This window comes from Rhinatrema bivittatum, chromosome 14, assembly GCF_901001135.1.
Source record: "Rhinatrema bivittatum chromosome 14, aRhiBiv1.1, whole genome shotgun sequence".
Classification (NCBI taxonomy): Eukaryota; Metazoa; Chordata; class Amphibia; order Gymnophiona; family Rhinatrematidae; genus Rhinatrema; species Rhinatrema bivittatum.
In genome coordinates, this window is record NC_042628.1 from 78,800,360 (window position 1) to 78,816,495 (window position 16,136).

General features: G+C 43.9%; 1 protein-coding gene across 1 annotated transcript in view; it reads right to left on the bottom strand.

Moving 5' to 3' along the window:
* The window catches only part of LOC115075644 (IgGFc-binding protein-like), a 126,483-nt gene that overhangs the window by 60,856 nt on the left and 49,491 nt on the right, over nucleotides 1-16,136 (bottom strand). The window contains exons 10-11 of the mRNA XM_029576218.1: nucleotides 16,002-16,097; nucleotides 7,753-8,326 (exon numbers count right to left, since the gene is read on the bottom strand). Coding sequence (XP_029432078.1) covers nucleotides 7,753-8,326; nucleotides 16,002-16,097 — 670 coding nt within the window. The remainder of the gene's footprint in view (nucleotides 1-7,752; nucleotides 8,327-16,001; nucleotides 16,098-16,136) is intronic.

Genomic DNA, 16,136 nt, shown 5'->3' on the forward strand with positions numbered 1-16,136 from the left:
GCGTTTCTTTGGGCGGATTATGCCTTCAGACTGCATTAGAATAGCATATCTGAGTGGAGAAAAAGGAAGACACAATTTTATATGACTGACAAGCTACCATTTAGTCTTTGCCTTGTGCAGCAAGTAATCATACATTTAAAATGCTTGAAGAAATTAAAGTACAGGAATTTTGAATTCATTCTTCTATCCCTAATTCATTGTGGTGTGCACTGTTTTTTTTTTACCAGTGCCATTTTGTATTATTGGACCAAATTAAAAGGAACTATTTCAAAAGCTACAAATCTCTGTAAGAAAAGTATTCAAGAGAAGAGGAAAAAGGAACCGATCTGATTCTCAAAGCAGTTGGCTAATAAAATAAAGGCAAAAAGAATGGCATCTGGTGAAACTGAGAGAAACAAGGAAAGCAAAAGGACAAGTGGAATAAAAGATTGCGAAAGAGGTAAAGTGAGGTGACAAAACAGTTTTCAGATATATTAGTAAAAGGAGGAAGACCCAAGGTGGTCGAGTACAACTGAAAGGACACAAGGAGCAATGTGTGCAGAAAGATGATGAAATGGAAATATGGGCCAGGTCACTGCTGAGAGATGATTTACTACTCTTCAGATTGTCAATCAGGTCTACCACATCTTCTAGGTTCACCGTGATTTGATTCAGTCCATCTGAATCATTACCCATGAAAACCTTCTCCATTACGGGTACCTCCCCAACATCCTCTTCAGTAAACACCGAAGCAAAGAAATCATTTAATCTTTCCACGATGGCCTTATCTTCTCTAAGTGCCCCTTTAACCCCTCGATCATCTAACGGTCCAACTGACTCCCTCACAGGCTTCCTGCTTCGGATATATTTAAAAAAGTTTTTACTGTGTTTTTGCCTCTACAGACAACTTCTTTTCAAATTCTCTCTTAGCCTGTCTTATCAATCTCTTACATTTAACTTGCCAATATTTATGCTTTATCCTATTTTCTTCTGATGGATCCTTCTTCCAATTTTTGAATGAAGATCTTTTGGCTAAAATAGCTTCTTTCACCTCCCCTTTTAACCATGCCGGTAATCATTTTGCCTTCTTTCCACCTTTCTTAATGTGTGGAATACATCTGGACTGTGCTTCTAGAATGGTATTTTTTAACAATGACCACGCCTCTTGGACATTTTTTACTTTTGTAGCTGCTCCTTTCAGTTTTTTTCTAATAATTTTTCTCATTTTATGAAAGTTTCCCTTTTGAAAGTTTAGCACGAGAGCCTTGGATTTGCACACTGTTCCTCTTCCAGTCATTAAATCAAATTTGATCATATTATGATCACTATTGCCAAGAGGCCCCATCACAGTTACCTCTCTCACCAAGTCCTGTGCTCCACTGAGAATTAGATCTAAAATTGCTCCCTCTCTCGTCGGTTCATGAACCAATTGCTCCATAAAGCTATCATTTATTCCATCCAGGAAAGTTATCTCTCTAGCGTGACCCGATGATACATTTACCCAGTCAATATTGGGGTAATTGAAGTCTCCCATTATTACTGCACTACCAATTTGGTTAGCTTCCCTAATTTCTCTTAGCATTTCACTGTCCGTCTCACCATCTTGACCAGGTGGACGGTAGTATACCCCTATCACTATAGTCTTCCCCGACACACAAGGGATTTCTACCCATAAAGATTCAATTTTGTATTTAGTCTCATGCAGGATGTTTATCATGTTGGACTCTATGCCATCCCGGATATAAAGCGCCACACCGCCTCCCAGGTGCTCCTCTCTGTCATTGCGATATAATTTGCACCCCGGTACAGCACTGTCCCATTGGTTATCCTCTTTCCACCATGTCTCTGAGATGCCAATTAAGTCTATGTCATCATTCACTGCTATACATTCTAATTCTCCCATCTTACTTCTTTTTTTTTAATTTTATTTTTCTAATTTAACATTACAGCAAGACATCATCTTACTAAAAGAAAATGGATATGCAAGTTCAGTACTTAACAAGAAAAATAAGGAAAGAAGAAAACAATTTCACATTCATCTTATTACAGAACAATTGCATTTCCCCTTAAAGAAACTTTGACCTGAGGGCTGAAAAATAATTGGAGACTAATAAAGCAGAAACATCCTTAACATAGGGCTTTAACGTGTCACAAGAGCTTATTACTGCATGATCCACTCTAGTGCTAATTATTAGAGGGAGTTTTAACTACCCTCCTAGCATTAAGGAAAGATTTTAATTGTTCCGGATAGAAGAAAATAAAGCATTCTGTTGAAGACTTAATTACGCACTTACAGGGGTATTTTAACACAAATGAAAACCCCAAAGAGACTACTTGGTCTCTTAGTACTAAAAATTCTCCTCTCTTCTCCTGTGTTACTGGGGCAAAATCTGGATATATACGAATCTGTGTACCCCTAAAGGGCACTGCCATATTCTTAAAGTATCTTTTCATAGTTTCACTGACATCCCTCTCAGTAATAAATGATACCATTAACGTAGCACATTCATAAAATTCAGAAGTTGAGTCTTCTAAAAATTGTGTAAGGTTCACTTTGGCAGCAATACTTTGAGAAATTTCACGGTTTTTAGCAGAAACTGGTAAATAAAAAAGCTTATTAACTGAAGGGATTTCTCCCTCCTGAAATTTCAAAACCTCAGAAATATTTTCTCAATGAAACATAGGGAAGTTCTCCCACAATCAGGGAAATTTATAGTCCATGCAAGATGGCGGCGTGAACAGGTTGTGTGAACGCTGAGCTCCTATTTCTGCAATAAGATTTTTGGTAACAATGCCTGCAAAAAGGAAGGGAAAGCTCCGTGTCTTTCCTTCGGACCCAGAGCTAACGACTCAGCGGCTGATAACATCTTACGCACCTGTGAACAAGCTTCAAACGGGAGGTGAAACCCCTGCTGCTGGAACAAGCGGTGGAGCGCTTGTCTCGCTGGGGGAAATCACGCTCAGCCCCCCGGATCCTCGTAAGCCCGTGATAGCAGCTCTCCCTGACCTCTCTCAGGCAGTTGAGTCACTGAGCTCCGAAGTGACTCAGGCAGACCCGACGAAAGGATGCCAGAGAGATGGAGCAACTGTGACTCCGATACAGAGCTCTGAAGAGCAGGAAACACCAGGGACAGAGCGTCTGGCCCCGGTCTCCCCCCCCTCCCCCCCGAGTCAACACCTACCCGGGAGAAAGAGGAGGAAGCTTCGGAGAGATCAGTTGCTGGAGCTGGGAGGAACTTGCTGGCTGGAATTTCACCTGTGCTGAAAGTGGGTGAGTTTATCCAGCGTCCCCGCTTCCAAATGCCGTTAAAGCCAGCTACAATCACGCTGGATGCTATATGGGACCTAGTGACTACATTAGGGAACGTTGTGAGTGAAATTAATGATAAAATGGATATTTTTGCTCAGAAGATAGACTCACGTGATGTACAGATAGAAGAATTAAAGCCGCGAATGGAGACACTGGAAGCAGAGTTGGTGAGGAATCAGGAATATAAGGCCAAGATGGTGAAAGAGTTCAGCGCTGTATCATGCAGGCTGGAACACTTGGAAAACCACTCGAGACACTTGAACTTAAGATTTATAAATTTCCCTCCCATCTTACTTCTTAGACTTCTGGCATTAGCATACAAACATTTCAAAGTTTGTTTTTGACAACATGTAATGGTAAACGGAACATACTCTGATGAGAGAATGGTGTTATGTGGAGTGCCTGAAGGATTGTTTTTGAGACTGGTTCTGTTCAATGTCTTCGTTAGCAACATTGTGGAGGGATTAGAAGGAAAAGTTGCCTTTTTTGCGGATGATACCAAGATATGCATCAGAATGGACATGCCTGAAGGAGTACAGAGAATGAAAATTGATTTAAGAGAGCTTGAAGAGAGGTCGAAGATTTGGCAGCTGGGATTCAGTGCCAAGAAATGCAGAGTCATATACCTGGGATGCGGAAATCTAAAAGAGCTATATGTGATGGAGGGTGAAAGACTATTGTGCACAGACCAGGAGAGGGACGTTGGGTGATTGTGACTGTTGATCTGAAGGCAACGAAGCAATGTGACAAGGGGTTAGCTAAAGCCAGAATGATGTTGGGTTGCATAGAGGAATAACTATCAGGAAAAGGGAAGTGAAAATGCCCTTGTACAGGTTCTTGGTGACCATATCTAAAAAATAATAGATAGGAATGCCTTCCCAGAAGAGGTGGTGAAGACAAGAACAGTAAATTAATTCAAAAGGGCATGGGACAAACACTGCGGATCCCTAAAGGCTTGAGATTGGAAATGAAGAAAGGGGGTGGTGTAACATTTCCACATAGGGGTAACTTGCCTAGAGTGGCAGTTACTATCCTTAACAGGACTCATGGGGGTAACCTGCACAGAGCAGCAGTTGATACCATAAGCAAATTGCTGGGCAGACTGAATGGACCATTTAGTCTTTGTCTGCCATCATTACTATGGTTACTATAAATCGAGACAAGACCAAGTGGAGATCACCCCAGTCTATGAAGATACAGAAGAAGGGATAAGATCATAGAGAGTAGGCACAGAGTTAGAGAAGAGGGAAGAGAACTCAGGAATATTTTTAAAAATATTTAGGCCGGAGTTGGCTTTTGGTACCTTTTTAAAAGAAATTAACTGAGGCAGGGAGACTTTGCCCGCCGATGTGTCGAAACAAGCGCCCAGAAACTCCAAGATTTGAGATGAGACCTGCTGGCTATTGGCATAATTGACCACCCAGCCTAGCGAGTGTAGACGGCGTATGACCGACTGAACCGCCTCCTTGCAAAGATCTGCTGATTTCGCCCGAATGAGCCAGTCATCCAGCTACAGGTACACTAGGATCCCCTCTCATCGGAGGCAGGCCGTGACCACTACCATCACCTTGGTGAATACTCGGGGAGCCGTCGCGAGTCCAAACGGAAGAGCACAAAGCTGGTAGTGCTCTCCCAGCACCATGAACCTCAGGAAATCTCTGATGGTGCTCTTGAATTTCTATATGAAGGTAAGCTTCCATCAGATCCAAAGAGACCAAATATTCGCCTCTGTGCACGGCCGCTATGACGGACCTTAACGTCGCTATATGAAACCAAGGGACTCGTAAAACCTTGCTGACCTCCTTTAGATCTAAGATAGGTCGGAACGTGCCTTCCTTTTTTGGAACCACGAAGTAAATGGAGTATCGACCGGTTTGACATTCCCATGGTGGAACTAGAACAATCACTCCTAGGGCCTTCAACCGAGTCAGAGTTTGAAGAATCAACTGACTTTTTGCTGGCACCCCGCCGGGAAACACAAGAAACAAATCCCAAAGAGGCCGAGCAAAATCCAAAGCATAATCGTGATTTATAATATCTAGTACCCATTGGTCCGACATGATTTTGGCCCATTCCTCGCGAAACCAGGACAGCCGTCCCCCTAGCCTCGGGACGGAGGAATGGGCCGGCTCGTCTTCATTGGGGAGTTATGTTGGCGGTGAAACTCTGAGAGGAGCCATCCCCCCCCCCCCCCCCCAAAAAAAAAAAAATCAAACCTGGTACCCCAGATAGGGAGTAATAGAGCGAGGACCAGGACCACAGGTTATGTCTCTCTTTCATCTGCTGGAGTCAGAGATATACTGAGGGATTGCAGGTGGCACAGCAGGTTATATAGGGAGTGTCCTTTTGGTTTGTTTCTCTGACTCCATCTGCTGGAAGGGAGGCATAACCCAGCAGTCTGGACTGATCCTGGTACGTACAGGGAAATAACAAACTGGATTTCATATTTTGTTTCAAATGAAAGTGCCTCCCTATTGATTCATGGAAGCACAAACCTACTTGAAAAGTTACAGCAAAGTGGTAAGGAGAAGGAGGTAAAAGAGAAGGGGATGATTATAATAAATGCTAAGACCAGATTTAAGACTCAGACGAACACATTTTCAAACTTCTAACCATTTTGTATGTCTCCATCGCTTTTGTGTATGAACCAAATTTAAGACTCTTGCCAAACAAATCCCTCCTTAAAATGAGTCACTGAAAATTGTGCGAAAAAAATCTGCAAAATTTCCACAAAGCTTTTATTTTATGGAATTCTGAAATAGTGCAGATTTTGCTTAAGGCATAAATTTGGAGCCAGCAAAAGGCAGCATGCATGTTAAAAGATGTACATAGGGTGCTGCTGGACTGTTGCCTACTCCTCTGATGTGGACCATGGTCCTTTCTGGCCAATGTAACCCCAATATTTAAAAAAGGCTCCGGGGCGATCCGGGTAACTATAGACCAGTGAGCCTAACTTCAGTGCCTGGAAAAATAGTGGAAACTATTCTCAAGATCAAAATCGTAGAGCATATAGAAAGACATGATTTAATGGAACACAGTCAACATGGATTTACCCAAGGGAAGTCTTACGTAACAAATCTGCTTCATTTTTTGGAAGGGGTTAATAAACGTGGATAAAGGTGAACGGGTAGATGTAGTGTATTTGGATTTTCAGAAGGCGTTTGACAAAGTCCCTCATGAGAGGCTTCTACGAAAACTAAAAAGTCATGGGATAGGAGGCGATGTCCTTTCGTGGATTACAAACTGGTTAAAAGACAGGAAACAGAGTAGGATTAAATGGACAATTTTCTCAATGGAAAAGGGTAAACAGTGGAGTGCCTCAGGGATCTGTACTTGGATCGGTGCTTTTCAATATATATATAAATGATCTGGAAAGGAATACGATGAGTGAAGTTATTAAATTTGCGGATGATACAAAATTATTCAGAGTAGTTAAATCACAAGCAGACTGTGATACATTACAGGAGGACCTTGCAAGACTGGAAGATTGGGCTTCCAAATGGCAGATGAAATTTAATGTGGACAAGTGCAAGGTGTTGCATATTGGGAAAAAATAACCTATGCTGTAGTAACATGATGTTAGGTTCCATATTAGGAGCTACCACCCAGGAAAATGATTTAGGCATCATAGTGGATAATACTTTAAAATCGTCAGCTCAGTGTGCTGCAGCAGTCAAAAAAGCAAATAGAATGTTAGGAATTATTAGGAAGTGAATGGTTAATAAAACGGAAAATGTCATAATGCCTCTATATCGCTCCATGGTGAGAACACACCTTGAATACTGTGTACAATTCTGGTCACCGCATCTCAAAAAGATATAGTTGCGATGGAGAAGGTACAGAGAAGGGCAACCAAAATGATAAAGGGGATGGAACAGCTTCCCTATGAGGAAAGGCTGAAGAGATTAGGGCTGTTCAGCTTGGAGAAGAGATGGCTGAGGGGGGATATGATAGAGGTCTTTAAGATCATGAGATGTCTTGAACGAGTAGATGTGACTCGGTTATTTACACTTTCGAATAATAGAAGGACTAGGGGGCATTCCATGAAGTTAGCAAGTAGCACACTTAGGACTAATCTGAGAAAATTCTTTTTCTCTCAACGCACAATAAAGCTCTGGAATTTGTTGCCAGAGGATGCGGTTAGTGCAGTTAGTGTAGCTGAGTTCAAAAAAGGTTTGGATAAGTTCTTGGAGGAGAAGTCGATTAATGGCTATTAATCAAGTTTACTTAGGGAATAGCCACTGCTATTAATTACATCAGTAGCATGGGATCTTTTTAGTGTATGGATAATTGCCAGGTTCTTGTGGCCTGGATTGGCCACTGTTGGAAACAGGATGCTGGGCTTGATGGACCCTTTGTCTGACCCAGCATGGCAATTTCTTATGTTCTTATGCCTGAGTCACTGAGTCATTTTCTCATGTAAAATGCCTGCTATTATACACTATATTTAATGCTTTACTCACGGCATCCAGCTGTTTTCCTCCATTCATAGATGGTAATGTTCTTCCTCTGGCAGGCTTCCCCATATGTCTTCAAAGCCTGGCACAGGCTTTGCTTGTAGCCATCAGTCATGCACATGTCGTACACACAGTTATCCAGGTAGATTTTGGGGTCAATCACAGGATGGCACTGCCTGAAAGGACCATCCACCTGCTTGGTGATCAAGCCACAGAGGAGCTCGTTCTCATACTTCTTCTGCAAATCCTGGCTGCACGTTTGGCATTCTCCATCGCAGTTGTGCCAGCAAAACCTGTCACCATCTTCTACCTTCCAGCTTTTTCCAAAATCAATAGCATCGGGAGCTGCCACCCTCTGTGGAGTCATAAAATCGTCATTAGGGTTCCCGTTGTAGTTGCCACACATGCCGCAGATACTCTCAAAGTAGCTGCTGGATATCTCCAGTTTTAAGTGGAAGTACCAGTCAAAGTACACTTTCAGAGTGAAGTCAGTCTGGATGAGAAGAGAGTCCCCTGTCTGGTAAAGTTGGAGTTTCCCGCCATTCAAAGTGATAGGCAAACGCAAGAACTGATTGTCCACCTACAAGAAGAAGAACATACCAATGGCCATTGTCAGCTTCTGTAGTGTCACAAAGTTGATAGACTGCATGAAAACTTGCATGCATTGCACATAGCCATTATTTTGTTATGAACAGCATTTTAATCCTTTGCCACTGCAAATATCTTTACTAGTATCTTTTTTTTATCCCCCAAACATTACCATTATCATTATTATAGATATCAGGTATCCAATATAACTGTTATTCACTGAAAGGGGTAATTTGGTAACAGTCTGTATAAAACGTTGGCACAAATACACACAAGATAAGCCAACTTACATGCACATTGCTGCTTTGAAAATGAGTCCACCAAAATTGCTAATTTGAATGCTGAAATTTTTCATGAAAATGTAAACATCTTTTGAAATATGCAAAAGTATGTATGTAAATGCAAACCCCTCCCCAACCCCGCCCCCCGGGAATTCCTCTGCTGAGTCTGGGTAAATGTCCATGCATACAGGACATTTGAGACCATGTTTACCCATGTATTAGGCAGGAAATTTTATAACAGGCAAAGCCTAGGAATTGCCAGATATCTTTTACACACTGGGATTCTGGCCAAGTATTCAGAGCAATAGTTTTGGACGTGTCTAAGCTATTCCTTCCTTAGAAACTATGTAGCCTAAATAATTCACTTCCTGACATAAAAGTTTGCATTTAGTAGATTTTAATTTCAGTTCTGTTTTTGTCAATCATTAGAAGACCTGGTCTGTGATCTAAATAGTTCTCAACGTTTTTGGTGAATACAAGGATATCATCTAGGTAGAGAAGAAGTATATTAAACATACAGTCATTCAGGTGAGTTCCATCAACCTCTGAAATATCGTAGGAGCATTAGTCAAGCCAAATGGCATTTGAGGCCACTCAACTGTCTGAAAGGAGTGGTCATCACTGTCTTTGCCTGATCTTGTGGGTCCATTGCCACCTAGAAGTATCCGGATGTCAAATCCAGGGAAGAGAACCATGTGGCTTGACGTAGGGCATCTAGGGTTTCATTGATCCATGGGAAAGGATAGGCATCTCCGATTATGATCTGATTTAGCTTCCGATAATAACTGCAAAAGTGTATAGAGCCATCCTTTTCTTAATAATAACAGCAGGTGAGGCCCATGGACTGTTATTCTTTTGTAGAATTATTTGGACTGCCAGATCATGTACATGCCATTTAAATTCATCGTACATGTGTGGTGAAACCCTTCTATATATCTGTTTTATTGGTACCTGATCATCGGTCTTTATTGAATTTTATTTTATTTTATTTATTGTTTTTATATACCGACATTCAACATATGTCATCACATTGGTTTACATATAAGAGTTGATAAAGAAAAACAGAAAAAAGTTACATTGGAATAGAAAGTGGTAAATGAGAAAGTAAAACAAAGGGAGGGATATTTAATTAATAGATAAGGGAAAGAAAGAAAAATAGAAGAAGCAAATAAATTAGGTAATGAAAAGATTTGAGAGGGAGGTTTATCTTATGTGCTTTTAGGTGTGTAGAAGAGAGGTATTCTGTGTAATTTAATATAGGATTGATGTAGGAGTGCATTAGACAGATTGGGATGGATTTGAGATTGGATATATTGTGGAAGAGATAGTGGTGGGTATGGGAGAGTTGAGTGGTCATTTTTCTCATTATGTTGTGAATGCCTTTTTAAACAGCCATGTTTTGTTTCTTTTTTTTGAAAGTTTGTGATGTCTGCTCAAGTCTTAGGTCACTGGGAAGGGTGTTCCATAGCAGTAGTCCGGCTATTAAGAAAGCGCACTCTCTAGTTGAGTTGAGGTGGGCTAATTTTGGGGAAAGAGTAGTGAGAAGACCAGTGTGTTGCTGCCCGATGGCTTCACTCCGCCTACCTTTCTTTTTCTGCGAATCTTCCTGCTTCTTGTGGACGTCTGGCTGCCATGGCGTCTGCCCGCCATATCCCTGGACCGGCTTGGGCGCTGCCTCCCGCCATGCTCCTCAGGGACCTTAGGGAGTGCGCGCCGCGCAGCCCTCATTCTTATTTCTTCTATGGCGCGAACCTCAGGGGCATCCCCCTGTGATGACGTCACACTGCCTGGATATTTAAGCCTACTGTTTATTGCTAGCCATTGAGTTAGCAAGGGATTTCCTAAGGATGGGATTCGCTCTCCGTACCCATCTACTCTGCCTCCAACTTCTATTGGACTCTTTTCTGCTAACGGGGTACCCGCTCCATGTGGACCTCTCTGCTTCTTTCAGGTCGCTATCAGGAACCGATACTCGCTCCTCGAGGGCCCATGTTCCCTGACTCGCTGCCTGTGTCCATCTCCTCTTCTACTTGAAAGAATTCACTACAGACACCATCTGTGAGTACTACTACCATCTACTCCTCAGAGCTGTTTCCCTGGAACCAGGTACTCGCTCCTCGAGGGCCTGCCTCCATTCCAGCACCCTGAGGAATACTAGCCCAGCCAGGCTCCATCTTCTATTCACTGCCGCCACCTCTGGTGGCTTCACAAACTGTCTAAATAAAGATATAATCTGTGTTTGTGTGTCCAGAGCTGAGCCTGACCTGTGGCCCCTCACGGGACTTCCCCCCGTGGGCGTGTTCAGCTACCACAGTCTCCAAGGGTCCACCCAAACCTTACAAAACATAATAGATTGCTAACTCCATGGATCCGGCACAGCTCAATTCTCTGCAGGCCATTCTGGGCCTGGCCTTGCGCATTGCTGAACAACAAGACGCATTGGGGAAACTCACTTTTGCGTTCCATCAGCTACACGCACAGAAGAATCAAGGCGCTGCTTCCAGTAATGAAGGTCAGTTACCTGAAGTAACTATAAAGACTACTGTACCTCTGGCTGCTCCAGTTCGTTTCTCTGGAGAGATTCAAAAGGACTAGAGGTTTTCTAAATCAGTACTGCATGCATTTTGCATTACAGCCTTCTCGCTTCCCCACGGCCTACACCAAGACTACTTATATGCTATCTTCTCTTGATGGAAGGGCCTTGTCTTGGGCCTCAATGCTGTGTGAACATAAGGATTCAATTCTGCAGGATATTGACGGATTTTTGGATTTAAGTCTGTTTTTGACGATCCTGCTCGAGTGACTGTTGCTGGTTCTACAGTGGTGAACCTGAAGCAAGGCAACCGACCACTGGTTGATTTTGCAATAGAGTTTGACTCTTGCTACGGAACTATACTGGGATTCCAAATGCCTGAAAACCCTCTTCTTCAGAGGTCTGGATACTCACTTGAAAAATGAGCTGGCCGCTAGTGAGACACCTGACTCGCTGGATGAACTAGTGGCTTTGGCTACTAGAATTGACCACCAGCTCCATGATAAGGTGAAAGAACTCAAGCCTACCACTAGACCGGTTCAGAAGGAGGTTCGTGCTAAACCTGCTCTCCAGATAGTCCCAATAATACCTGTTGCTAGTGGAGAAGAACCGATGCAACTTGGTCGCAGTGACCTGACTTCAAAAGAGAGAAGACTTCGGAAGAGGCATGGCCTGTGTATGTACTGTGGACAGACTGGTCACGATGTCCCAAGTTGCCCAACTCTTCCGGGAAATGGACAGGCCTAAGTCCTGCGGGAGGACTGTTCTTAGGCCTTACCATGACCTCTCCTCTGCTCTCTCTCCCATTCTCCCTGATCTGCGGACCAACAAAAGTTCAAACTCTTGCCCTGGTGGATTCAGGGGCAGGAGGCAATTTTATACTTCGACGCCTAGTGAAACATTTGAGGATTCCCCTCGTCACTTTGGAAGTTCCACTGCTCATATCATCTATCCATGGAGAGCCTTTGCTGGGTGATGTGACCTCGCAAACCGAACCGATAACCCTTCACACCGAAGCCCTTCATAGTGAGTACATAAGAACATAAGAACATAAGAAAATGCCATACTTGGTCAGACCAAGGGTCCATCAAGCCCAGCATCCTGTTTCCAACAGTGGCCAATCCAGGCCATAAGAACCTGGCAAGTACCCAAAAACTAAGTCTATTCTATGTAACCATTGTAATGGCAGTGGCTATTCTCTAAGTGAACTTAATAGCAGGTAATGGACTTCTACTCCAAGAACTTATCCAATCCTTTTTTAAACACAGCTATACTAACTGCACGAACCACATTCTCTGGCAATAAATTCCAGAGTTTAATTGTGTGTTGAGTAAAAAAGAACTTTCTCCGATTAGTTTTAGCCCTATGCTAACTTCATGGAGTGCCCCCTAGTCTTTCTACTATCCGAAAGAGTAAATAACCGATTCACATCTACCCGTTCTAGACCTCTCATGATTTTAAACACCTCTATCATATCCCCCCTCAGTCGTCTCATCTCTAGAGAAGACTATGCACCCTATCGTTCTGGGGTTACCTTGGTTGCAGTCGCATCAGCCTCAATTCGACTGGAACCAGTGTACTCTCCCACTGGGGCCCAGGTTGTCATGGCAAGTGCCTTAAGGAGATTTCTCCTATCCTCTGCATGCTTACAACTCCAGTGATGCCAGGACTGCCGCCTCAATACGCATCATTCAGTGATGTGTCTCCAAAGAAGCTGCTGACATCCTTCCTCCACACAGATCTTATGACTGTGCCATAAGGCTGAAACCTAACACTGAACCTCCTAAAGAATGTGTCTATCCACTCTCTGCTATAGAGAATAAGCCTATGTCCGAGTACATCGAGGAAAATTTACAGAAGGGATTCATTAGACCATCAAAGTCTCCAGCCGGCGAAGGTTTCTTCTTCGTGAGGAAGAAGGACAGTACCTTGCATCCTTGTATTCCTATCGAGGTCTGAATGAGATCACGATCGAAGACCGATACCCCCTGCCTTTAATCTCAGAGCTGTTCGACCAGCTTCAAGGTGCCAAAATATTCTCGAAACTTAACCTGAAGGGGGCCTACAACTTAGTTCGCATTCGCAGTTGTGATGAATGGAAAACAGCCTTCAACACTTGAGATGGTCATTTTGAGTACTTACTAATGCCCTTCGGCCTGTGCAACGCACCTGCCGTGTTCCAGAATATGATGAATGACATCTTGCGGGACCTGTTGTACAAGAGTCATGGTGTACCTAGATGATATCCTGATATTTTCTCAGGACTTGTCTACCCATCTAGAGGATGTCAAACAAGTACTACGAAGACTACGAGAACATAGGCTCTACGCCAAGCTATCCAAGTGCGAATTCCATAAGGACTCTGTGCCTTTTCTTGGCTACATTGTGTCTAAAGATGGCTTCCAAATGGATCCCCAAAAATTAGAGAGTATTTAAAATTGGTCCCAACCTACCAGCCTAAAGGCCCTGAGACGATTTTTGGGGTTCACCAATTATTATAGAAGCTTCATAAAGAATTATTCTTCTTTAACTGTGCCCTTAACGGCAATGACCCGGAAGGGGGCCAATGCTTCTAAATGGCCTGCGGAGGCCATTTCCACGTTCAAGAACTTAAAGATTGCCTTTTCGAACCAAGTCTGTGTCATCCAGACCCAACAAGCCATTCATCATGGAGGTCAACACCTCTGACGTCGGTGTGGGGGCCTATGTGAGTTGCCGTCAGAATAACGGGGCCGAACTGTTACCATGGACTGAATTCGCCAATAATTCTCATCCAGCAACATCCACTGGATCAACACCTTTTGAAGTGGTATATGGATGGTTACCATCTCCGCCACTTCCACTGAAGCTCTCAGTGACGTCCCCAGCAGCTCAATCCACTGCTGATGATATCCATCAATTATGGATTCAGACGAAAAAATGCTACTCAAAGCGAGTGATCGAGCCAAAAGATGTTATAACGCTCACCATTCAAAAGTGCCTATCTTTCAACCTGGAGACAAAGTCTGGATTTCCACTAAGCACATTAGACTGAAGTTACCCTCCACTCGATTTGCTCCTCGCTACGGTGGACCATTTCCAATCCTCTGACATCTTGGCAACATCACTTACAGTCTGAAGCTACCACCTGGATTGAACATCCACAACACTTTTCATGTTTCACTTCTGAAACCACTCATTCTCAGTGAGTTCTCTTCCAAGTCTCAGGAACCATCTCCCATCAATGCAGAAGATGACCTAGAATACAAGGTCGTAGCCGTCCTTGATGTCCGAAGATGAAGCAAGACTTGGGAATACCTTCTTTCATGGGAAGGTTTCGGCCCCAAAGAAAATTCTTGGGATCCTCTGGAAAATATCCTTGACAAAGAGAAGCTCCATCAGTTCCATCTCTCATATCCTTGGAAACCAAAGCCTGCTACCTGCAGAGGAGACCACCCTTTGAAGGGTGGTACTGTTGCAACCATCGCTGCCCGACGACTTCACCCCACCTACCTTTCTTTTTCTGTGATTTCTCCTGCTCCTTGTGAATGTCTGGCTGCCACGGCGTCTGCCTGCCATCTTCTCCGGCGTCCCCGGACCGGCTTGGGCGCTGCCTCCTGCCATGCTCCTCAGGTACCTTAGACGTGCGCGCTACGTGGCCCTCATTTTTATTTCCTCTATGGCGTGAACCTCAGGGGCGTCCCCTGTGATGATGTCACACTGCCCGGATATTTAAGCCTACTGTTTATTCCTAGCTGTTGAGTTAGCAAGGGATTTCCTACGGATGGGATTTGCTTTCCGTACCCAGCTACTCTGCCTCCAACTTCTATTGGACTCTTTTCTGATAACGAGGTACCCGTTCCTCGGGAGCCTCTCTGCTTCTTTCAGGTCACTCTCAGGAACAGGTACTCGCTCCTCGAGGGCCCATGTTCCCTGACTCGCTGCCTGTGTCCATCTCCTCTTCTACTTGAAAGAATTCACTACAGACACCATCTGTGAGTACTACTACCATCTACTCCTCAGAGCTGTTTCCCTTGAACCAGGTACTCGCTCCTCGAGGGCCTGCCTCCGTTCCAGCGCCCTGAGGAATACTAGACCAGCCGGGCTCCATCTTCTACTCACTATCGCCACCTCTGGTGGCTTCACAAACTGTCTAAATAAAGATATAATCTGTGTTTGTGTGTCCAGAGCTGAGCCTGACCTGTAGCCCCTCACGGGACTTTCCCCCGTGGGCATGGTCAGCTGCCACAGTGTCCAAGGGTCCACCCAAACCTTACAAAACATAACACAGTGTTAGTGGAGCATAGATTTCTCTGTGAAATTTGGAAATGAAGTACTACATCCATCCATTCCATTTTGTTGTTATATAATGCTTTATGGATGAGGAATAAAGCTTTATATTGAACTCTTTAGGGGATCGGTAACCAATGTAGCTCCTTGAGAATTGGAGTAATGTGGTCAGATCTTTTGCTGTTGTTGAGTGACCTTGCTGCAGCATTTTGTAGAAGTTGAAGTGGTTTAATAGTGGAAGCCGGTAGACCATCAGGGATGCCTTCATGGAGTCCCATGTCACCTCTTGCAGCAAGCGGTAGGAGGTGTTGGGGACCCTAGAGCGTTTCCTCACCCTGGAGGCCATTGTTCTCGTGCTGCCTCAGGAACGGGGACAGAGGCGGTACTCTGTATACTTTGTGTTTCCGAAAAAGGAAGGTACATTTTGCCCCATACTTGACTTGCAGAAGGTAAATTGATTCCTGCGAGTTCCGTGCTTCGGCATGGAAACCCTGTGCACGGTAGTGACCGCAGTACTCACGGGACAGTTCTTGGCCTCCCTGGACCTCACGGAGGCGAATATGCACATTCCTATTCAACCGTACCATCAAATGTTCCTTCATTTCATGGTACTGGGGCAACATTTTCATTTCCGAGCCCTTCCCTTTGGTCTGGCAACGGCTCCCCACATTTTCACCAATCTAGTTTGGAAAACAAAAGGGCTTGTAATAGGGATGTGC